Source organism: Anas platyrhynchos, chromosome 5 (assembly GCF_047663525.1).
Source record: "Anas platyrhynchos isolate ZD024472 breed Pekin duck chromosome 5, IASCAAS_PekinDuck_T2T, whole genome shotgun sequence".
Classification (NCBI taxonomy): Eukaryota; Metazoa; Chordata; class Aves; order Anseriformes; family Anatidae; genus Anas; species Anas platyrhynchos.
The window spans coordinates 61,901,753-61,925,786 of record NC_092591.1 but is presented as its reverse complement, the minus strand read 5'-3'; the positions used below and the strand labels follow the sequence as shown (position 1 = coordinate 61,925,786).

The 24,034-nt window shown below is 35.3% G+C and overlaps 1 protein-coding gene across 1 annotated transcript in view; it reads left to right on the top strand.

The window, feature by feature from the left end:
- The window catches only part of PDE3B (phosphodiesterase 3B), an 85,421-nt gene that overhangs the window by 50,096 nt on the left and 11,291 nt on the right, over nt 1–24,034 (top strand). Inside the window, exons 2-8 of the mRNA XM_013100967.5 lie at nt 14,263–14,313; nt 15,218–15,466; nt 18,236–18,375; nt 20,237–20,343; nt 21,937–22,147; nt 22,710–22,783; nt 23,286–23,389. Coding sequence (XP_012956421.4) covers nt 14,263–14,313; nt 15,218–15,466; nt 18,236–18,375; nt 20,237–20,343; nt 21,937–22,147; nt 22,710–22,783; nt 23,286–23,389 — 936 coding nt within the window. The remainder of the gene's footprint in view (nt 1–14,262; nt 14,314–15,217; nt 15,467–18,235; nt 18,376–20,236; nt 20,344–21,936; nt 22,148–22,709; nt 22,784–23,285; nt 23,390–24,034) is intronic.

The window sequence follows — 24,034 nt, the reverse complement described above, 5'->3', positions numbered from 1 at the left end:
AGGAAGTCCATTTTGATTTGTTTTTCTTTTGTATGAACTTTCTACTGGTATTCTTTGCTTTGTACGTTTCAACAAGTTCCTAATCCAGAAGAGAGTTTTCTGTTTCTTTCCGTGTGGTTTCTTCAAGAGCATTAATGGGAGACCATGTCAAAGATTTTTGCAAATCAAAGTACACTGGCTGGCTGGTTCGCTTTTAATCAGTGTGCACCATCTGTATCAGAGTCCAGAAGGTTTACAGGACAGGGAATCCATGTATGAAAATTCTGCTGATTTTCTGCTAATATTTCATGTAAATGTTTAAATAGTTTAAATTAAAATCTATAAATTCATTTTTTTTAATTATTATTTTTTTCTTTCAATTTCTTGCCCATTTCCTCTTACAGCTTCCCCACGTTCATCTGCATCCCTTTAAAAGGTGATGTTATACTTGGTGCTTTCTGTTCCTGTGGTACAAGACACAACATGCAATTGGTTCTACTGCACAGTACAGATTTTACTCATTTGAAGGTTACTATAATAAAATCTTATCTTTCATGTGCTGGATTGGGCATGAATAAATATTTGATTATTTATTTTGGCCAGTCTTCATCCTAGTTTAATTTGTATGTGTTTTACAAGGGTGTTTGATTAATATATGCATTTTGAATGTCATAAGTTAACTGATAAATTCAAAACACTCAGGAATAAATTCTAATGGCCACATTTCATTAAATGCTGTGAAAGATATTTGTTAGTATTAATTTCAGAATGAAATCTGTAATTACTATAATAAAAAAACCTTATTGTTTTTAAAGCATAAGGTAGATAGTTTCCAAGTTTAAGAGAAATTAACAACTATACAATTATTTGTCTTTTTCATAAAGATCATGAAGGTAGTCTTTATTTCATGGAATAGACCTATCAGTGGTCTGATAGGTATTCCTTTGTAAAAGCTTTTTTTCATGTCTCACTGAGACAGTATTCTTCTAGTCAGATAGTGCCGAGAAGCTTGGCATCCCATACTTCTTCTATGGTTAGTGTTAGTTTTAAATTCAGGGCATCTTTTCTTTTCTGCTTTTAGGAAAAAAAAACAAACACAAAAACAAACAAACAAAAAAGAAACTTAAAGTGTGAAAAATTCTAGGATAAGCTAGCTGAGAGTTGAATTTTTGAATTTATTGGAAAGAATATAGAAGTAGACACAGGTGAATGTAGGCTCTTTTTGTTGGGTTCATCATATTAATTAATATTTTGAAAAGTATAGACCAAAAGAGACTTCATAGCAAGTACCCTAAAAGCTGTTAGAAAAAGAGAAATGAAAGAATTACTGGTATTCCCCAGGGAAAAGTTACTTAGCATGTATTTGTAATACTTGATGGATTTATTGGGTATGCTGTGCTGCAAACTTGTCGTAAATAATACTTGTCCCAAATGGCAAATGATATTCTCGCTGCAAATTTTGTAATTTTGGGGCCTTTATGTAATTTTCACAGTTCTGATGAATTTGCTAAGTGTCTTGCAGTTTAAAAGACCATCACAGTACTTTTCTGCTTGTATAGAAAAGGCTGGAGAGCTGTTCTTGTTATTGTACAGTCACTGGAAGATACTTGACCCATCTTGACCTCCTTTCATATTAGTTTCTCCATTTGAGTCATGCTACCAAAATGAAAAAGTTTTTTGTTAACTGAGTATGTTTAAGATCAACTCAATACATTACAACTTTTTTTTTTTAATTTATTTTTGTTTGTTTGTTTTTATGGGGGGGTGGGGGGGTGGGGAGGGACTAGAGGGGCATATCAATTCCACTCATCAAAATCCTAGAAAAACCTGACATAGAAACAGAAGCTTGTACATTATTCAGAATAAATAACAAGTCAATTTCACTTTTTTCACTTTTGTGCTAGGATTTTACCAGTCTGTGATGAGAAACCTTTGCAGTAAGAATGCTGTAACTAGCAGTAACCTATGGTCTGTGCATGGGGTAGCAAAGTGGCTTAGAGAATTTAGAATTCAAAACGCTGGAGTGAAAACAGGCTTTTGAGTATAATTTTCCATTACCTTTGATTATAGTTGGTTATACAGTTATATCTTCACGTGTGAGAGGATCCTGAGAGTTTGAACAGAAGAATGGAACATGACTTATGAAAAGGCTAAAGAAGAAAGCCTGTAGTTTTGGAGATGCTGATTGCAGGAGGAAATTTTGCCCAAGCCAATCATTTTTATTTTTTTTCTTTGATGGAAATGTACCTTAACTTACCACATTCGCAGAGAGTGAAATTCAACTTAAGTCTACATAAGTCAATCAATTCCAGAAGGATGTGCTATCAAATGTTATAAAAACATAACATTTCACAACAACTTCTGGAGTCTTACAGTATTTTTTTCCCCTCTTAACTGAAATTTGAACTTGTTCAGTGCCCAGTATTTTCATTCAGAACTTTGTCACAGCATGATTAGTAACTGGTAACAATTACCAGGGTATGCTGCCTGCATTATCTCTTTATAGAAGGAGTTTATCACAAAGCAAGGTGGAATCGGGCATGTGGCCCTATTGAAATGCTGTGGGGAATCCTTTATTAACATCGCACTTGCAATATTTGTTATGAAAAGTTATTTGTGCAAGAAGAGCACGGATACGAGCACAAAACCAACCAACCAAAAAAACCCAACACCAGTTATCTGAGCAAAACCCATAAACAGTTATCTGTGCAAAGCTCAGCGTTTTGGGGACAAAGTGGATCTCACCAAATATTTTTATTTAAACTAGTCTTCTAACATTTTAAAATAATAATCCTTCCCTCCTCCCTTCAGTTGCTTAGGAAGATGCCAGCTAAAATACCACTTAACATGAATACACCAGAGAAAAAAAATGCCATTTTCTGCAATTTGCATTCCCTCATTCTTCTCAGTTTCTGACAGCAATCTGTATTATGTTCTTCAGAGTTTCAATATTTTTCCCCCAGGAGAGCTCGTCTTATATTTCCTGGCACTGCATCCAGAAACTTGTCAGTAAGATATTTTTTAATGCCGATTTAACTTTCTCTAACACAATTACTCTTGTAGTCAGACTGACAATTACGGTCTTTCATCTGTTTTTAAGTTGTTATTTTTAATTCTTTAGCTTGAGTAACTGAGAATGTCATTAGTTCAATCCCCATGTATAACTTCCAACCATAGCACTACACCAATATTTATTTTCCTTTATGAAATAGTATCTTTTTTGGCTTCTTGACCATGTTCTCCCAGCTCACTTCCCTAACTTCAGTGTCTGTACTGTTACTTTTAGAGTCATCATCTTCCTCGACCGGGTAAATTACTGAAAGGAAAAAACAGTGATTTGTGTTGATTTGTGTACCTTGTGGCAATTCTGTTTAGAATATATAACAACAATTAATGCAATCATATTCAAAAAAAAAAAAAAAAAAAAAGGCGGCAGTGTTTAGTAAATTAGTGTTTGTTGTTGTTTTTCTACATTGAAGGCACCGTGTCTCTGAAGTGTAGCCTGGAGGATTTGAAAATACTGTCTCATATTCCAAAAAAATACTGTTTCTTGTGCCTGCAGGTAGCTGGAGAAGAACTGCGAGGTTTTGTAACAATCATTCAGTGGGTATGCTGCCAGAATGCAGTGGTGATTCCTTGCTGTAGGAATTTGAGGCCATTGAATGGAGCAGGTTGACAGATTCAAAAGGAAAAGGGACTTTGCATAATCTGCAATTAAGTTGTGAAACGCTTTTGTGCATGATATCCTAACTGTCAGAAGTCTACGTGGATTCTGAAAGAGTGATCAGACAGATGCAAAGACCAAAAAAAAAAAAATCAGTCAAGAGTATTCTGAGAAACTGCAGCTAGCTCTGGAATATTCTTATCTTGAGGTGGCTGTGATTGTCGGTGGCAAGATAGCAACTAGATGAACAGATATGGTCTAATTTACTTGGTGTGAACCATTCTCATGTTCCATGGTAACTTCTGGCTGCAAGAGCTGTACAGCTTTAGTTTATGCTGCTTGTTGCAAAGCAGGAGTTGGAGCGAGCCGAGGACTGTGTTTTCGTGAGATTTTAAAGAGAAAGTTTTGATAAAGCACATGTGTGAAAAATTCTCTATCTCCTGTTCTTCAGCTCAGCACTTGCAAAAAACTCGACCCACCATCATGTAACAGCCCTATGAAGTAGTTTCTCTCAGTGTCCTATGGAACAGATCTAAGATACATTCTTAAACCTCTAGTGTAATAGGTGGGAAAAAACACTTGATTTGAAAAAAATAAGTTAATAGAGGAAATCAGTTCATGTCTAAATAAAGTGTTTTAGTTACTGCATTAAGAATCCATCAGCATAAGATTCGTGCCCATCCATCTATTGCAGAAGGAAGAAACTTGAGGTTACTGTCTCCATTGCACTAACAGTGTGTCAGCACACCAGTAAAGGTGTGTTTTTACTGTGCATTATTTTAAAGCCATGTCAATAGGTAGATGTGAAGCGGATGCTTTGGGAACAGCTTCTAGATTATATTTTTCATAAAAGCAACACAACTTTAAAAATGGTTTTAGGTTTCGGATGACAGCAAGAGAAGCACAGAATGCCAGAACACCGGAGCAACTGCTGGATCAGCGATGGGAGCAGTAATCCACCTAGCGCTCTTTCTTCCCTTTGATGGCGATTAGAACCACATGCTCCAAAGGAAAATGCTTGTAATGGGCAATTAAAGGATCTGCACATAGCAGGCTTTTTTTTCCTCTACCCTCCCTCCCCCAGTTGCCATAAATTACTGGTTGGCCTTTACTCTGACATGCAAGTCTGACAAAACCTAGAAGGAACAGGAAATGACCTAAGTGTGGTTTTAGCCAGTTTTTTTCATTAGCTACATAAAGGAGGGGGGAGAGGAAAGAAAAAACACACAGAAAAAGAAAAACACTTTCCCTTAATAAGCAAAACACCTTTAAAACCTTTTTGAAACACTTGAAGATCTCATAAAATATTGAAAGGATGTTCTGAGCAAATAAGGCAAACAAACAAACAAAAAAAAAAGAAAGGAAGAAATCTGTAAACTTTCTGCAACAAAGTGGAAACTGACCTGCAGATACTCCTGGTTACAAAAGCAGAAGTATCATGTCTTGTTTAAAAAAACAAAACAAACCCCAACCAAGCAATAAAAAAGTATTATTTCACCCACCTGTAAGCATTAATGTGAACTTTCTCCGTAAGCCTGCTGAAGGCTTATTTGAAAGTTAACCTAACCTATCAGTGGAGTGTTTTTGCTCTGTTTTTGTATCTTGTGGGTATGTTGGAGTCTAGTGACTACTTTGGTGTAGCCAGGCACCTGTGTGCTCCTGTCTGGTTCTTATCTGTCCAGGCAAGTATTTTGTACATCCCATATAATGTATCAAATAAATATTTAATAAAATAATTAAGTAGGAGCAACTCTCTTTCCATTGAAGGAGTATTTTAGATTTCTCACAAAAGCGAGGATAATGCCTTTAATGAATTAGTTCAGTCAAGTCAGTGGAAAAGGCCAGGACGTGACCATTGTAGTGAAATATCGTCACGACTCTAAATGCCTTAAGTATCACACTGAATGCTTTTCGAAGTGCCATATCTTGTCTTGTTTATGATAATCTCTTCAAATGGCTGTTCTGGCTGCAGCAGGATGTTGTCTTATTTAAGTAATGCTGCTGCTTTGACAAAGTCATTCTTTGGTTGTATCACCATTAGTCCTGTACAGAATATAACTTCACTTACTGGAATAGAGTTTTTCAAAACCTGCCATTTTTACACAGAGAAAAAAACACAAACTAGTTAATAAGATAGGGCTTCTAGGTTATGTGGTGCTGTGTTTGCTTTTGTATCATGAAACTACAGGGATTTATATAGCCAATTGATTCTGAACTGTCACAAAAGAACATTTAAAAATAAAAGCAATGAACCTAGCATCAGTCTTGGTTGACAGGCAGTCATGAAAAGAAATGGATGTGTAATGCAACCTTTCTTGTACTTTTCAATAAATTAGTTTCTCAGCTGGTTGTAGAATTCAGCTTTTGAATGAGGTGATGCTCTACAGAGTTGGTTTCTGAATCAAGTTGCTATGGTGTTGGTTTCATTGTTTAGGCAATTCTCTGCTGGTCGCTATGGAAATGCTTATTTACGGAGCTGATTCCTAACCGTGTCAGCCAGATGCTACTAGCAGCTGGGAACCTTTCATATTTCATCAATGAAAGGCTTGGTCAGAAGTAGAAACTCCTTTTTCTACTCACTTGTTCTCCAAGAAAATTTGAGAGCATGGAACGCGAACGGGTGCAGTCAAATCAGATGAGTTTGCTTCTTCCCAGTGAGCAACGTGGAAACCAGCACCTCCTGGGACCTGCTTTAGGCGATCAAACAGCACAGCGACTGCTGTTAGTGGTGTGTATGGCCTCATATGGACTTCACACCTCAGCGCATTAGGGTATGTGGCATATTTCTAGGTTATTTGCTAGTTTGAAAACTGCTTTTTAGTTTTATAAGCTCTGAAACTTTTTTTGTAGTCACTGCGTAGGCATGGATATTGTCCTTTGTATAACGCTGGAAATTTTATGCTTTTAAATGCACAAAAGTAGGTAATTCTTGACTAGTTAAGATATTATGGATTTGTATTTTACATTAAGCTAAATTACTCTCAAAATATCGTCACAGCTATGTAGCTAATATAGTATCGCTTGAGCATTAAATTTGAAAAAAGATGTTTAAAAATGCTTGAGTTGAGTGTCAGCAGTAATTTCAGTGGTTCTAACTTGAGCAAAGTAAAACCTGTAAACTTTTACTGTGCTTAAGCTTTTAGAAGATTAAAATGCTCCTCAAACAAGTCTTTAGCCAAAGGGAGCTGTGGTAGTCACGTGAAGAAGATCCAAAAGGATTTCCCCCCCCCCCAGCTTCTGGAACTTGCCCATTACAGGCCCTGCGAACGATGGCTGCACCGTGATAGGAACGTAAATTTCTGTATTTTGTAAATAATATGTAAATTTCAGAAAAATATTCAAAGGAAACAACCCCCCCCCCCCCAAAAAAAAAAAAAAAAAAAAAAAAAAAAACCTGCCATTTTTCTTTGACTGTTTTATCCCACTTTTCACCTGTTTTTTGTTTATTTAATCTATAAGCTCCTAGGAAGAGTCATTTTACATTTTTCCTTACTTTTCGTTTGTAAAAATTACTATTGCTTGTTCCTGTTGCTGCGTGAACTATAAACCGTATTAGGGAAGGCCTTTAATGCTGTTAGCTTGTGTACATTTTTAACAAATGTTTCTGGTGTTGCTAACAACATGTGCTTTGCCAAAGTGCCATGCTTTGGTAATTCTCAGGTTGTTATTCTACAGTCAGCCTTTTTCTTTTCTTCTCATTTATTTTCCTTTTCTTTCTGTTCTGTTGTTTTGTTTTTTTTCCTCTTCCTTTCCTCTTCTTCCCACCTCCTCCTCCTCCCTCCCCCCTTCCTTTTCTGTTTCTCCCAGTAAATTTCAAATGGTGTCAGACTCACTGATTCTAAAATTCTTATGTTCAAATTGTAAGGCATTCCTCTGGAGCAATGGAAATGCCATTTTCATTGTTTAGGAAATATAATATATAAACCAAAGATATCTGTCCAGGTCTCCATAGATCTGACTCAATATCCATCGAACTGAATTCATTCCTCAGACTAGTGACTCTAAGTTGTTAAGCTTCAACAGTTATTTTACAGTTTTTAACTTTATTTCCAATGATGTAAATTCCCTCTGTGGTACACTTAGTCTGGTTGACACGTTTCTCTTCAACCTAAAGCCAACTGCGGCTAAATCAGAAAAGGCCACTTGTATTTCGAGTTCTTGTAAGCTGCTTTGTCTCATTTTAGCTGCACTGAAATTTATTTTATAGACTAGATTTGTTTACTATATTTAAGCATGATGCAGCCCCTGACTGTTAACGAACATACTGCTAGAGGAGTTTGATTTTTGTTTGCTTGTTTGTTTTATTAACTTTCTCCTTCAGAAACATGACCAGCTTAACAGGCAATTAGATAAAAACAGGAAAGCGTGCTCATTGCTCTGGGATGAGCAGGGAGTCTCCAGGATTAGCATGGGGCTGAGATGAGAATTTATCCTGCAGGTTGACTGGTAATTTGTTGTACACGATTTTGGGGGGAAAGGCCATAGCTTTCTAACCTTACCAGAAATTCATAAGCATTATTAGAGTCCTCCACAATTTTGTTTTTGAAGGAGCTTGCAGTTCTGTGACTTTTGTGGCGGCGGCACTGCAAATTGATGCTCGGAAGCCTTGTGAGTTGCTAAGCAGAGGTTTGTGTTATAGCTTGGAGCCTTAATGACTGAAGTCCCTCCTAGATCAGGTGTTTCTTGATGCAGGAGGTAAGGAAGAAAGTTGTATGCAAGTGAGTTACAAAATCTTGGTATTACAGAGCACAGATCTTTCTGCAACACGTCTAATGGTTGCAAAATCACAAATTGCTGAGGCTCTGCCTAAGACCTATTTTAAGGTCTGTTCACATTAAGTTAAAATAAACTGTACCCTTTTACTCCTGCTCTGCTCTAGGATTAATGGATTCATGCAATTCTGGGAATACTTTGTGACTTTCTACAGATGATCCACAGTAATTAATTAAAGGCTTAACTGCCAAACTCTCAAAAATAAAAATTCTGGATATGCAGCTTTTTTTGGTTTGGTTTGGTTTTGTTTACTATGCCAGAGTGAGGTTGCAAGGCATGGTATTAAGCTAATTGAGCTAAGTCTGGTGGGTAGTGAGAAAGTAAGTATAGCTTCCTTACAGGTACTTTCTAACTAGAACGGTAAGGATGATTTTGTGAAGAAGTAGGATTTATCAGCTGATAACCTTTAAAACTCATCCCTTCCCTCAAACCATTTCAGCTCTGCAGAAGGTTGGTGAAAGAATATGCTGCTGGTTTCTGTTCCTTTCTCTCCGTTGTTTTGGGGGGAGGCTTTATGGATTTGAGTGCCATCTTGTGGTCTATTATCAGCATCTAAGGACAGGGAATAACCCCCCTTTCATTGTTAATCTCTGAGGCTTTGAGTAATACAGTGATTTAACAAGTTGCATTACCATGGAAAAATATTCCTCGTGTGGTGATTGCAGGGGGATTGGACTAAATGATCTTTCAAGTTCCCTTCCGATCCCTAATATTCTGTGATTCTGTGATCTACTCTTTTTCACTGTGCTTGGTGGAAGAGATTGTTACTTTGCTTCTAAAACTTTCATCTGTTAATTTATTTACTTTAGTGTGTGCCACATGGAAGGAGCCCTGAAAACTTTACAGCTAACAAAGACTGTGCTATCCTGGTAGCTGCAGTGAAATAATATACCTGTCTTCTCTCAGGACATTTGGCTTTTAATTAATGGCAATAGAAAATGAATTTATATATGTATGTGTATATACATATATATCTGTTGGTAATGCGTAGGTGAATTTGTGCCTGTTTATTTCAAAACTGTTTTAGTTTGTTTCTGTGAAAACTGAGATCAGTGGCAAAGCTCAATTCTTCTGGTTTAAATGCCAATAGAAAATTTTCAATCATGGAACCAATCTGTGAAATTTTTCATTCAAATAAAATTGTGTGGAAAATTGTGTGGTGCCCTGCCATTTAAAATACCAAATCATTATTTGCATTGGAAGTAGATTTTGCATGAACTGTGCATGTTATTTTACCTTGTGTATACTGTATGGGTATAGGACACAAAGTTTAGCAGGAGCACTTTTCACTGAGTATTTTATGCCTCTCAAACTTTGAACTTTTTTTTCTCTACCAGAGTAATGCTAAAGCAAAAAGGAAGCCTTTGAACTTCTTTAGTCCTATGATCGATTCTCCAAAATCTTAACAGTACAGCTTACGTGAAAGTGTGTAAGTATACGTGTGCACATCTGTATGCATGCAGAGACAGACATGCACACAAGAAAGCTCCTGGTGGCTGAAAGGATTAATAAAGGATGGGTCACGTCAATAAAAGGAGCTGCATTTAAGGGCTTGGTACAGAAACTTTCTGGAGTTAATAAAATGCCTGTGCTCTTGCTAAGATCTTGCTTAAATAAGTAAATAAAATCAGCTAAGGTACCACGTTTCATATTAGAAGAGCTGGGGGAAGGGAAGCCTCCCATGTGTCCCATAATGGAGGTTGTGAGCAAGCTGACAAGGTTGCTGATGCAGCTAACAAAACTCGTGCGGACACCCGATCGTCCTGGCTGGTTAAGACAAAAGTCAGTGAAGCGGATGGGCACAGTCACCGTGTCTGTGCTGAACATCATACAGTGAAACCACAAGGTCTACCTCTGTTTGACTTAAGTAAGCGTCAATCTGGAAAAAGAAACTTAAGAATGAAGAGGGTTTTGTTTTGTTTAAACTGTCCAGCTGGACAACCTGGAGGTAAAAACCTTAATCTTTACAATGATCTGGCTAAAACCTAATGCCTCATGCAAAATGGGTATGGCCGGGTAGTGTTGGTTGCAATTGTCATGCTCCTTACTGACAGGCCAACAGTCACCTTGTCCATTTATTTTTTCAAGTCTTGATGTACGAGGCAAAGGTAGCTAAGTTAATCACAACCCAAAACCTCAAATTCTTGGTTCTTGGATCTAGATCTGCTCACGTTATGTAACAAAGCTTTGTTATAGCGTAACTTGTTCCCAGTCTACGTGCATGCCTAGAAATCAATTTTCACAGCAAGTGGATGTCATCACTAATAACTTTAAATGTGGTGTTTAATGGTGTCTGTGTGAAGATAACAGAAAAGGAGCCAGTGAATGCTGCCCTCACCTGAGTGCCACTGGTGCTCAGCCCGTGACTCTTTACCTCTCTACACCTTCTGCTTGACCAGTGCCAGCCTGGAACTTTGAGATTGCCCCAAGGAAAGCTGTTAGTCCTGGAGGAACAAAACTAAACAGAGCTCTCACCTATTTTATTAAACAAAAAAACAAAGGTGGGGCGGGGGGGGAGGTAGGCAAACAAAAGTTCCAGGACTGCAGAATATGAACTAACGTGCAGGGATATTGATACCTCATTCATGATCTGTACTTACAGATAGAAGAGAGGAAAAAAGGGTTGTCTTTATATTTGTTTAATTTGTGAATGCATGTTGCGCAAATGAATTCATTTATCAGAATAATTAGAACCTTGTCTACCAGCATATTTTAGTGCCTGTCAAGAAGTCAGAAAGACTGAAGACTTTTGAAACATAACAGGCATCTGAATTTCATTTCTTTTATGCTGTTTTTATTTTTGCTCCCTGTAGAAGAAAAGTTAAGTGAGCACTGTTGACATACTTGAAGCTGATAGTATCTTTGGATTGTGTTGCTGACGTTTCTTTGTGGGTTTGGTGGGTTTTGTGAAGTTATTTTGGCACGTAGATTTGTAGCCATACTCAAGTAGAAACTAACAAAACACCCCTCCTGCAAGACAATGCTTTTTAAAATACAGATAAATTGTTTTTAACCTGAAGTACTGGGAAGCCTTTTGGTTTTATTTATTTATTTTTAAAGGGAATTATGTTAACGTAGTGCTTTCTGAACAGAGTTTACAAAACTGCTACTGTTTGAATTGTTCTGAAAAGAAAACAAATATTTTAAATTGCATTCTGTATGATATGTTTAAGAGAATGGAATATTAATACAGCTGGTATAGGTGGTTACAAGCTGTGAAATTCATGCAGTCGTGTTAAAGAATTACTTCTCTACTTAGTTTCTATTTATATTTCCTACAATATATAAATACAATGAATGTATTTAACTTCTAGCCAATGTCATTACAGATGCTATATTTCATTAGATTTACAGAGCAGGGAAAAACAATAGTCACACAACCTGACTGTGGGTACGTAATAGGTTGTTGTAATTTAATGTGACTAGTGACACTGGATCTGTGTAATAGGCATTTTTTTCCTGAGAGCTGCTGCAGTTTCACAGTTACTGTGAAAATAGGCCCAGGAAAAAAAAAATGTATACAAATCAGTTTAGTTAAAGACTAAAGACATTCATTCAGAATATTTTTATCAAAAACTGTATATTCATATGGAACGCTTATGTAGGGAGGTGCATGTACTGCCTGGAGATATTTGTTTTCATAATTTCTGTGGATGTTTCTTTACTCTGTCTGCTGTATTTAATTTTTATTTTATATCTTAATTAGTAACGGAGAACAAATGTATAAAAAATGAGCTGGGACTCAGACTAAGAAATGATCAAAACATTGCGCAATATTTTAACATTTATTAATTGTAATATTTATTTTTTATTAAAAATGTTGAAAATGAGCAAAATGTGAGTTCAAAATATTGCACTGGGAAGGACAGAGTGGCAAAGATGGCCTGCTTTCCCAGCTGGAGAGCACTTGGTTGCTGCTTGCTGCCCATTTGACAGTGTGGTAGTCAGTGCGAGGCTACCTCCAGTGATGCTAGTTCCCATCCTGATGGACTTAGCTGTATTAAGGACTTAAGGACTTTTCCTGTTATGGGCCCACTCATGCATGTGCATATCTCAGGTGACTCTTCTCCCTTCTGCTGCTCCTTTTAGGAATTAAAAAGTGAAGGGCTTTTTCCTAGATTGTCCTCTAAAAAAATAAATGCGTTCTGTGAGCTACAAAAATAGCAAATGGTGATTTCTAGGGCTTTCTGTCCACCTTTTATCATGTACCTCTGTCACAATATCTCAGCTTCCTTACATTCAGTGTTTCCTCTGAGCCTCTGACCAAAATGGCCAATAAAATACTATGACTCAGGAGTATGTAGGCTCCCTGTTATTCAGATGTGTCAAAAAGTTATGGGACAAGAAAAAGATGAAGAAACCAGGGAGGCAGTTTGGTTGCTCAGTTATATAATCTATATGCTCAATCTTCTATTTATATGAATATATATGTCCCCCCATATGTAAATATTCTTATATATATATATATATATATATATATATATATATAACTTTTGTAGAAATTACGTCTAAATATCTGTCCTACCACAGAATCTATCAGCTGTTGCAGGGTCCTTCTTCATGTATGTTAATAAACTATATAAAGCCTCTATAATTGGAGTAATAAATGAGCATAAATTAAAATTATAGGTTCAAACCTCCAGACCTTTGTGTTGGTAATCCTGTGTATGCAGAACCATTTGAAAACTTTCAATGGCTTCTTTTTGAACACTTTTTTGCCAAGCTCCCTAACTTACATAGGAAAACTTTTGATCTCCTCATGCATTTTTTTTTTTGGTAGAATTTTAATGTTATAGTATTTTTTTTTTCTTTTTAAAGAAAAGTCTTTCATCTGTTTCTATATTTTGCCATTTTTTTTCTTAAAATCTTATTTAGTTTCTTAAATTGTGTTATTCACAACTGTGTTAAATATTCTAAGAATTATATTTTTCATAGATTTAGCAAAATATCAATTTGTAAAAATTCTGAAATATAAATTTGTTGATGAGGGTGTTTAAAGTATTTCCTAATCATGAAATATATGGGATTTTCCTAAAAATAGAATTGCAGTGAATTTCTACAGTTAGAAATTCCTGCGACTAAATGAAAACAAATGCTGTACTATGAGGTGTTCCTTGCGTGGATTTGAAAATTAATGCAAAATGTATCCTCTAACTTGAGTTTTTCTGTTGTGAGCTTATTGCAACAGTTTATTGCATTAGATACAGGTATTTACTTGTACATTCACTTTAATGTTGGACACCTGTTATATTTTATTTTTTTTTGTTCTATGCTTGTGTAATTCATGTAGGAAGTTCTACTGTGAGATTTGTCAAGCCTGGTACAGTCCATATCCTGAAGGGAAAAGTATATGCTATTAGGCCTCTTTTTTCTCACTACCTTTGGAGTATATTTTATAGTTTAAGGAGGAAAACGTTGTTGGTATACTTTTCCTTTCCTGAGTCTAGTAGCTATATGCTGGTTCTCTTGATAATTTACCTACATTTATAAAATATATTGGAGATTTTAGAATAGATTGGCTTGTATCAGTCTAGGTGAATAGAAACAGGGAAACTCTATCACAATTTAGCGTGTGTCTCAGATGTTCTGTCAACAATCCAGAAATATTGAAATAAGTCTATATATTTATGTCATCATCAAGACATCTCTGTTACAATTTCTTCAAATGTTTCTTTAGGACTTTTGCTGTGGTAGCATTAACTGAAAAAATGACCTCATTTTCATATGAAAAAGCATGAAGAAAGAAACATTTTGTTACCTCATATAATCAAGATTTATTCTGTATTAACGCATCATCTCTTTAACAGTATTAACATATCACCTGTTACTCTTTTATTTTTTTACAGATGATACTTTGGGATTGGGATTTGAAGCAATGGTACAAGCCCTATTACCAGGTCAGTGTGTTATGAATTTAATTATTCTCTTATGAATTTGTCTGAACACAGACTTCTCTGTAAACTGTTAGATTTATCTATGGATGTTTTTGTTACCAAAGTGGCCCTAGTACTTTCTAGCTCTACATATCTATGTAGCAGTGACTAACTATTTAGCAGTCTGACCAAGCTGACAAGGATCTGATTTTGGTGGTGTACACGAGACCAATATCAAACCCAGTTAATATGGGAGTGTGGGGGGCATTTTTGTTGTTTTTGTTTTTTTATACAGGCATTAGCATAAGGTTAGGGAGCAATTTTCCAACTATGTCATCAAACTCAGGCCCACAAGGATCTCACTTTTTTTTTCCTGATGGCTTGTTTCTCCTTCCCTTTCTTGTGTCAGTACTGGCATCTAATTAGCTGTTACTGCTCGTCTTCAGGGAGCTGTGCCAAATAAGAACTAATGATAGTTTTTGATAATTTTTGTAGGATTTGTTTCATTATATTCAGAAATAATAACAATAATGAGGTTGTGGAAGTGGTACCTCTGTGAAGGTCTCTTAACATTTTGCCAACCAAATTTACTGTTGGTATTGGAATACTTAGTATTCCAAATTTAGTATTCCATATTAAATTTAATTCTAAGAAAAAGTAATAAAAAAATGAGGGCAGAAAAATTGACATAGGATCTTCATTTTAAAAAGAGAAAGTCTGGTAGCTAGCTTTGAATTCTGAAGTATTTATCTTATTGCATGAGAAATCTTTGTACAAAATTTTTGAGATTTGTCTATATTTTTTCTGTAAAATAAAAATACTTTCTTTATTTTTTAACTTGTAATTGGATAAGATGCTTATTTAAAACTTAAAATGAAGTGAAACTATTTGCCATGTTAATGGTTTGCAAAAATTCCATCTATTTTAGAATGTTGGCAGTGGAAATGGAGTTGATCTATCAGTACTAAATGAGGCTCGGAGCATGCTAGCAGACCTCCTGACTGACCCATCCCTTCCACCGCATGTGATTTCTTCCCTTCGAAGCATTAATAGTTTGATTGGTGCATTCTCAGCCACATGCAGACCAAAGGCCAATCCATTCACACCATTTCCTGGTTTCTTCCCATGTCCTGAAGTAGAAGATCCTGCTGAAAAAGGAGACCGAAAGCTGTTCAAGGTCAAATGACTTTAATTGTCACTATATATATGTGTTGCTATTTAAAAAAAAATAAATAATAATAATCTGGAAAGAATGCTTCTGTATGTATAGCAGCTTCATTGCTGAGTACCTGCACTATGCTTAAAGTCTAAAGAAAGAAGATGTGAAAATTCTTTTTCTGAAATGCAGACGTGTACCAAGATGCAAATTCAAATTATTGATGGGTAGACAGGTAAGAAGCACCTGTCTGCATTCTGAACACATTTTCTCAAAATAAACACAGGGTTAAAAAAAAAAAGGAAAAAAAAAAAGAAAAAAGAAAAAGCAAATATTGTTAGAACACAATATATTCATAATATTTTCATCTTATATGGGATAAACAGGGCTGTTCTTTATTCTTGTGCATTCTTGCTCTAACAATTATTTGTTAGATCTGTTGACTAACCAATTATTTTTTTTTCAAAATAAATTAATTTTTTGTAAACATCAAATTAATCATCAAAAAGAAGCAAATCAGCTATGTAAAACATTGTTCTTCCTACGGAGCACATTACATTGTGGGGCGAGTGTGTAAATCCATTTATTATATGACACGTTAAGGAACATGGTGGAAAAACCATGTTTTTCATACAAACTCAGCTGTGGTGCACCAGAGGTAATAACTCTACCGTCGCATGGTGCTGACAACTTGAAGCTGGTTATTGCAGAGGCTGGTGCACTGCAGGTGCTTCTCTTTCCAGGCAGTGGGCAGCTTGCCCCAAACTGCTCAGCTGGTTGGCTTAGTATTTCAGGGTCAGATAAACTGCTTCAGGAGCCAGATTCAGTGCAGGTATTGGGGACTTATTTCAATATTTTCAATACTTATTTCAGGGAGTGGACTTTTCCGCTGTTGGGGATTTTCAGCTGTGCTCCTTGTGTTGCAAGAGAGCACACAGGTTGGATTGCTACGGTCCACTGACATAGAAGTCCATTCTAAACCTGAGAGCACATAGTGCTCAATGTTGTGTTATAACCAAAGGCTGGGCTCAAACAATTTGTCTGCTTTCCCTGGGCTAAATGCCCAGGGTGGACGAATTTTTGAGCAAACGCTTTACAATTACAACTGTTTCCTCTACTTTCCTGGAGAATGTCTTAAGACATTAGTCCGTTCTATCTTTGTTAGACAATTTCAGATATGCATTTTGCTTTTGTTTGCTTAAACTATTTCTGCCTAGCAAATCGCTCTTCAAGAGTGCATGGCTTAGTTGACTCCTGTTGCTCCCTGTCTGAAGATTTTGCTGTAACTGGTTTAGGTAGGTTAGCAGAATTGCTCCTCTGGTTCTCCTTGCAGTAGAGCTGGCTGGTTAAGGACTACTGCAGGTTTCTGTGGGATATGGTGGTTCTTAGTCTGTCCAGTTCCACCTTTCTGGCTGTGCCTACTGCTTTTTGCAGCAAAACAAACAGGGTCAAGGTGCATCTCATATCAAAAACTCAAAGCAGTCTGATTTTTCAGGGTGAGAGACTAGTTGCGTGTGTCAACTGTTTCATTTTTTTGAAGTATATAGTAGTGAGTTAAGTATGATCTTTGACCAACTGATGAAGCTTAAATTGCAAAGGCAGTATTTCTGCAAAACTTCTGAAGTGCTAGTATCCAAGGGTCACCTGTCCTCATACATGACCCTGAAGACCAATATTGCAAGTATCCCTTTGTATTTTTTGCTTTACATGCTTTTTCCTGGCATCTTTTTTTTTTTCTTTTTTTTTTTTCCTTTGTGAGGTCTAGTTCCATGTATCTGCATTATGTGGAACATCCCCATCTCCTCACCCCTCATTGCATGCCCAAGTTTAGGGGCAAGTTCACATGTGGATTGTGGACTGAATGCAGTCAGACTGCTTAAATTTGATTAGAATGCAATGCATAGGTTTTCTGCGCAATGGAGGCAGATATGCCAGAGCTAGCTTTGCGGTTTTGGTTCCTTGATCTTATTTCTGTTACTTAGCTTCTCTTAGTTACTATTTAAAAATGGCTATACATTTTTGAGTGTAGTTCTGTAAGGCAGAGCTAGGAAGTCCTGAGTTATTTCCATACCAGGACCATTGGAGTGCTGTTCTCCTGCAGCAGAGGGCTTTGTGTTCAAGTCCAATGGTGATTCCTTGCGTTTGAGCTGCAGCATGTCTAAACTATCAGAGCTTCGAGGCTGGGAATGGAGAGGTGCCTGGGAAGCCTCCTTGGTGCTGTGATGCCAGTATGCAAACAGAGGGAGCCCTGATGGACTACAGCTGACCTTGTGTATTGTGCATTGCCCCTTCAATATGTTCCACTGCACACGCATTGTCCTTTCCATGTGGCCCACAATACAAGCATTACCAATTTTTTGTATCTGAGCTATTGCCGTTTCAGGCTATCCTGGATGCTGGAGACTGGATTGTGTAGCCTGTAACTGAAATGGGTAGAAAGATGATCTATAATCCTATATCAATTGACCATCTCTAGATGACCTCCATTTTGAAATCCACATGGTCCAATAATTACTCTTCGAGGCCTTTTAAAAGTACAAGTACCTTTACATATTTTAATTTGGGAAAAGAAAACAAAATGATTTGCAATGAGCAAAACATTTTTAATTTTTTGATTTTGATTTTTTTATTTTCTTAATCAGTAAGAGTGAATATGAGATACCTTGCTTCCTGTTTCAGTATGAATGATTAACAATAAAGTGTCACATCCTATCTTCAGAAAGTATAAATAAAGTTTTTTTGTTTAATTTCAATTACATAAATTTTAACCATAATTAAATTATTCAATAGGGATTAAATAGCAGAAATAGCCTACCAACACCACAGCTGAGACGGGCTTCAGGAGTTTCTGGCATTCCACCTATAGAATCGCAATCTAGATGGGAACGGAGTAACAGCAAGAGATCTCATCAGGAATACAACACATCAGGGTAAGCACCTAACCAGGTTTTAAGGGTAGAATAATAAATGTTGCTCTTCAAAAATATTAATTATCTGTAATGTAGGCACTTTTCAGGAGAAGTATTTAATATAGATTGTACTATTTAAATATAAATTTAGTATTTATTCTTGTAGTTGAATTAAGTCTCCAAATTCTGATAGCATAAATTGGAAAACATTTCAAGTTAGTAATATACTATACTTTACTATACTTTTGTAACTCTGGTCCCAACTAGAAATCAGGTTGTTCTGAGGTTGAATGGTGTGCTCTGTTGTACTGAGTGGGATGGCATATCAGTTTTAGTAGGAAATGAAAGCTAAGTCCAATAAAAATTTCTTTTGCAATTGTGTAAACTAAATCATTACCGACTTTATCTTCCTTTTTATTTAAAGTAGGTATCACTTTCCAATTTCCACATATCCAAAAACTGGGCCTTGATTAATATAGAATCTTCATATACTAAATACTAATGCAACATTTTTATATGCTTTAGATGCATGTAAATCATGAAAGCTGAACAGCATTCAAACAGCAAAAAATTCACTCTGCCCTAATTGTCGACCTGAACACTTAAAAAAAATTTGTCTAACAAGTCAGCATCAGACTTCAAGATAATAAATCTGTCCTTATTTTTTAACTCATTTTTTGTTCTATACTTAAAAAATCTGGTATTTTTTTAATGTTTGACTTTTGTTTGAAATCTGATTTAAAAAAAAAAAAAGAGACTAAAGCTGTTTGAATAGATATTGTTTTCCCACAGTGAAATGAAATAACTAGTTTTAAAAGTATTCTTACTTTAGATTACATGTATACAGTTGCTTTTAATTGCATACCATGTTTTTATTATCTAACAAATATAGAACGGGATTTTTGGAGTGCAATGTCATGCCTACGACAGCAGATGGCATAATTTAACAGTCGAGTTTGACAATGTATCTACTGAAGTAAAATATGACAGTCAAAAACAACTTTATTTTTAAGATAATTTATGATTAATTAAAGATGTGGAGCTGTTTTGAAAAGCAGGCTGTAGCTTCATAAGGCTGTCATGATATTTGCAATGTACCTGATCAGAGAATGTTTTGGGTTGGAAAGGACCTTAAAGGCCATCCAGTTCCAACCCCCTGCCATGGGCAGGGACACCTCCCATCAGACCAGGTTGCCCAAAGCACCTTCCCACCTGGCCTTGAACACTTCCAGGGAAGGGACATCCACATCTTCTCTGAACAATATTTTAAATGCTTTCAGAGCTATTAGAAAAAAGCCTGCTTTGTTAAAACATACACTAGAGTATCTGATATTATCCCAAAAGAATAAAAATATGTGTTATTGTGTAATATTTAGCAGGGGTATATTAAGCAGTCATTCAAGACAGAATAATTCAGCAAATTCCAGTTACTTCATAATCTTGAAAATTTGTCTTTTCATAGCATTTCTTAAAAAGTGAATGGTCATGAAAGAATTGAATGGTGTTCTGTGGAAAGGTCTAGCTGATGAATGTGATTGTTCAGAAGAATATTAGACCCCTTCTAGACAATACTCAAGAAAAGTAAATAAAATTTTAGACAATAAATTCTATGACAAGTATTCTGGTTATATGTATTATTTTAGGACCACATAATATTTGCTGTGGCTTTTATCTAGTAACTAGATGATGATGATGATTATTCTATATAATCAACATTGTCTAGCTGATCTTGCCTTTTATTTCTGTCTAGTACTCTCTTTTTCTTGAATGGTAGTGGAACTTAGTCTAGCTGTTCTACAAGCATTTTATTTGATAAAATAAAATTTATTGATGGAATACAAAGGTAGGGTAGAATAATTTTTTTTGTTTGTTTGTTTTTCAGCCAAGGAACTCATTCAAATGGGTCATTTGGTGCAAACCTGCTGACAATACCAAAACAAAGGTCATCTTCAATAACGTTGGCTCATCATTTAAGTTCCAGACGAACAAGTAAGATTGTGTGATTTGTATAGCCTAGTGGCAGGATGTCAAGGCAGTACATCATGCGTTACAATTGTTTATATTTATTTATTTAATGCTAATGTAGTACCTGTATAATACCAACGTGTTTTATATACATTATACACACACACACACTTAGTATCTAGACGTTTTTAATCTGCTTCTAAGAAATTCAAAATTACAGTTAACATAACTTTATAAAAAGCTCACTAGTCACCTAATGCAATGTATCTGCAAGTTGTTATATTCAGCATGGTTGGTAATTATTGAAAATTGCTAAGTTCACATACCTTAATAAGGACCTTTTTCTTTTATTTTTTTTTAGTAGTGCTGTATTTTGTAATGGAGCAATGTTATTTATGCACTGTAGGCTTCAAAATATATATATATTTTACATATAACAAAATGCAATTACTTCTCTTGAGGTATGTGAGTCAATTCAGTGCAGCCTGTGATACTACTGTTTGAAGTGTATAATGTATGGATTCCTTTTTTAAGGGCAGTTAATGTCTACTGTATGTTCTCTTAGTAATTTGTTGTCGTGCACTACCAATCACAAAAAATATGATGGAGTTTTTGCTTCATAGCTTGCAGGACAGTAACAAATTCATCAATGGAATATCCAAAGAATACTTCATGATTTTGCTCTTTGAGCCATTGACAAAGAGCATTTTATTGTTTTTGATGAAAGTATGTTTACAATGGTTATAACTTACCTTTTGCACTCATAGACCTATATTTTTTGTACTTTTGCATAGGAAAGAACTGATATTTGGCTTAACACCAAATGTTGTTGTAAATTCATGTCAGGCACATGGTAGTCAAAGTGCAGTTTTACCAGTTTTCTTTCCTAGATTACCTGAAGTAAAACCGAGCTTAGTGTTTGAACAGGAATGGTGAATTTCATGGAAGGTTGAGTTTTTTTTTGTTTTGTTTTGTTTTGTTTGTAAATACCTAATTACAATGAACTTCAGTTGTTTTTGTTAATTTGTTTTTAATGACTTAATAGTCAGATTTGGACAGATTACCATACCATTAACAAAATGACACATCACTGTCAAAATGGCCAGTATCTGCCAGCTTTAATCCCTTGCTTCAAAAATATGATTACTTTTTTTTTTCTTTTGTTTTTAAAAATGTCATTAAGTCTATTTTTCCTTCATTACAAAACAATGAGGTAAAAGAGTTTGCACTAGGTCAGTTAGCAATACTGAGGTTTTTTTGGTCATTTGTTCTGGAAAAAATGTGATCCTGAATCAGAAAGGAATAGAGAAAATTTCAGCAACCAATTAAAGTTTTCCAAAGCTAAAAACAAAACAAAACCTTCAAAAGCTAGATGTTATGCATTACATAGTCTGCTCCTTCAGATATATTGCCTAGACTGTTGTATATTTGTAGATCTCAAAATCAGGAATATATCTTGCTGATCTATATATATTTAACAATGTGAACTGTACACCACATTTTGAAAACTTCCACATTCTTTACAATTCATAAAGATTACTGTTGTTTATTTTCAGTCTTTCTAAACAATAAGACTATTATTACAGTCTGAACCCAATGTTATATTTGTTTTGGAAGGTGCTTCTCCTGGCCTGAGTCCTGTGGGTTCACCTAGTCATGGATCTGTCTCCAGTGGGACCCTCAGCAGCTGGTCACCTGTAGAATTTCCTGATACTGCTGATTTTCTTACAAAACCAAGCATTAATATTTATAAGCCTCCAGCGTACACATTTAGTTCTTCAGATTTTCAGCAGCAAGTTAAAACACCTATAGGTCATGTGTGTAGCAGGTACTGTAATCTGTTACATTTTTAGTAACTTCATGTATATTGAACATACTATTTTCATTGAAAACAATAACAGGGCCTATTATTTGTTAATATTGAGGGAAAAAAAAAGAATATAATCTCATAATAATTTGTATGTGTATTATCCAGGGAACTAAACGATGCTGTATCATTGAGTTGTGTACTAATGAATTGAAACATTTCATCCTTGGTAGGAAATGCAGTAGTTATTGTAGAGCAATAATAATTTACATATTTTAGAGAAGGATGACTTCTGACCTGGGAATTTAATCCTTTATGTCTGAACACTTCCTAAAGAATTATCTCTATGTTGTTAATTCGTGGAAGAGAGTCCAGGGGAGGTGATGGCTGATTATTTTCTAAGTACAGGCTAAATCCGTATGTACTTAATTTAGAAGAAAATACTAAGGTCACTTGGTGGAGGAACCTTGAAAAGCATATTTTTTTAAGAAAAGTAATTTGCAGATTTTTTTCAATACAACACAGCAATAGCAAAAGAAGAAAATTACTGAATGTTTTAAATATTTTTCATGTATTCTGTAAGCTGTGGATGTCACATACTCAAGGCTGTTCCAACACCAGAACAAGAATTTGCAGAATATAAAGACAAAAAATCAGGTGGGATTTCAAAATAGACAAATATTTGTGTTTTCTTAAAAGCCAGTTAAATTAATATTTTTATATTTCTACATGAAATTTCACTATACTTTAAATAATTTATATGCATATTTTATTTCAACTTGCCACTTGGGATAATTGGGATAATCTACAATATTAAACTGCTTCAGAATAAGCATTATATAATAGGCTTCCAGTCATAGCTTTATAGACCCCTACTCAGTATGTCAAAAATTTCTGTATTATCTCAACTAAACTAAGCACTGCACCAATTTGTACAAGTAAAAAGTCATGCTTCTACTTTTTCTAAATCTTCAAATACATTTTGTCTAATAGATTTTATCCCTTGACACTTTGTTGCTAAATTCTTAAATAAGTGGTTTAGAAACAAGCCATTATTTATCTTTCTGTGAAGAAATCTGTACAAGTAAAAGAATTATTAGTCATTAATATTTTACAAATAAATGATTGATATAGTATTTATCTATTTATTTTCTTTAAGGTGAAGCTGGAAGCACTAGTGTTCCAAAAGAATCTTTCTACCATACAGAGAAGACAAAAGATGAAAAGAAGGAAATAATCATTCAAACACAAAATAGTCCACTTGTAAGCACAAAATTGCAAAAGAACTTGCAGTAACTTCTATCAATAAAATATTTATCATTTGTAACGTGTAGTAAAGAGGTTTTATTATTGCTAATATCTGTAGTGACTGAAGGGAAATGGTGCATCACTGGAATTCAAATTTACAGTTAATAATAGAGTATTTCTACCTCACAAGAATTTCAGTAGCAAATAACAAGATGATGACTTGCACTAATTACTGTTGACCAAAATTAATTTGTGTGGATTTAATGTAGGTATTATGTTCAAATACTAATTGACTTGTATTTTCTCTTTGAAGTTTATGAGAGATGCATCAATTTCAGTGAAACTATAAAGACACTGTTCACACAATGCCGCATATTGGTAGTACAAGAAGACAAGTTGTTGAATACACCTTTCTACCATTTTGGGTCTATACATCAATTTTTCAAATCTGGTTCAGCTAAGGAATTGTCAAAGCTCAGTAAATGTTAGCTTATGCATATTTTTGCTTTGTTTTATTAACTCAACTTGCTTTAATAATAATAATAATGGTACTGTCTCAGAAAGCTTCCCCCAAATATGAAAAGCCAAGCAATTAACTGTGCTATTTGTGCTGTTGATTTACAATTTTTCTCATAGCCACGGTTACGGCACCATTCAACA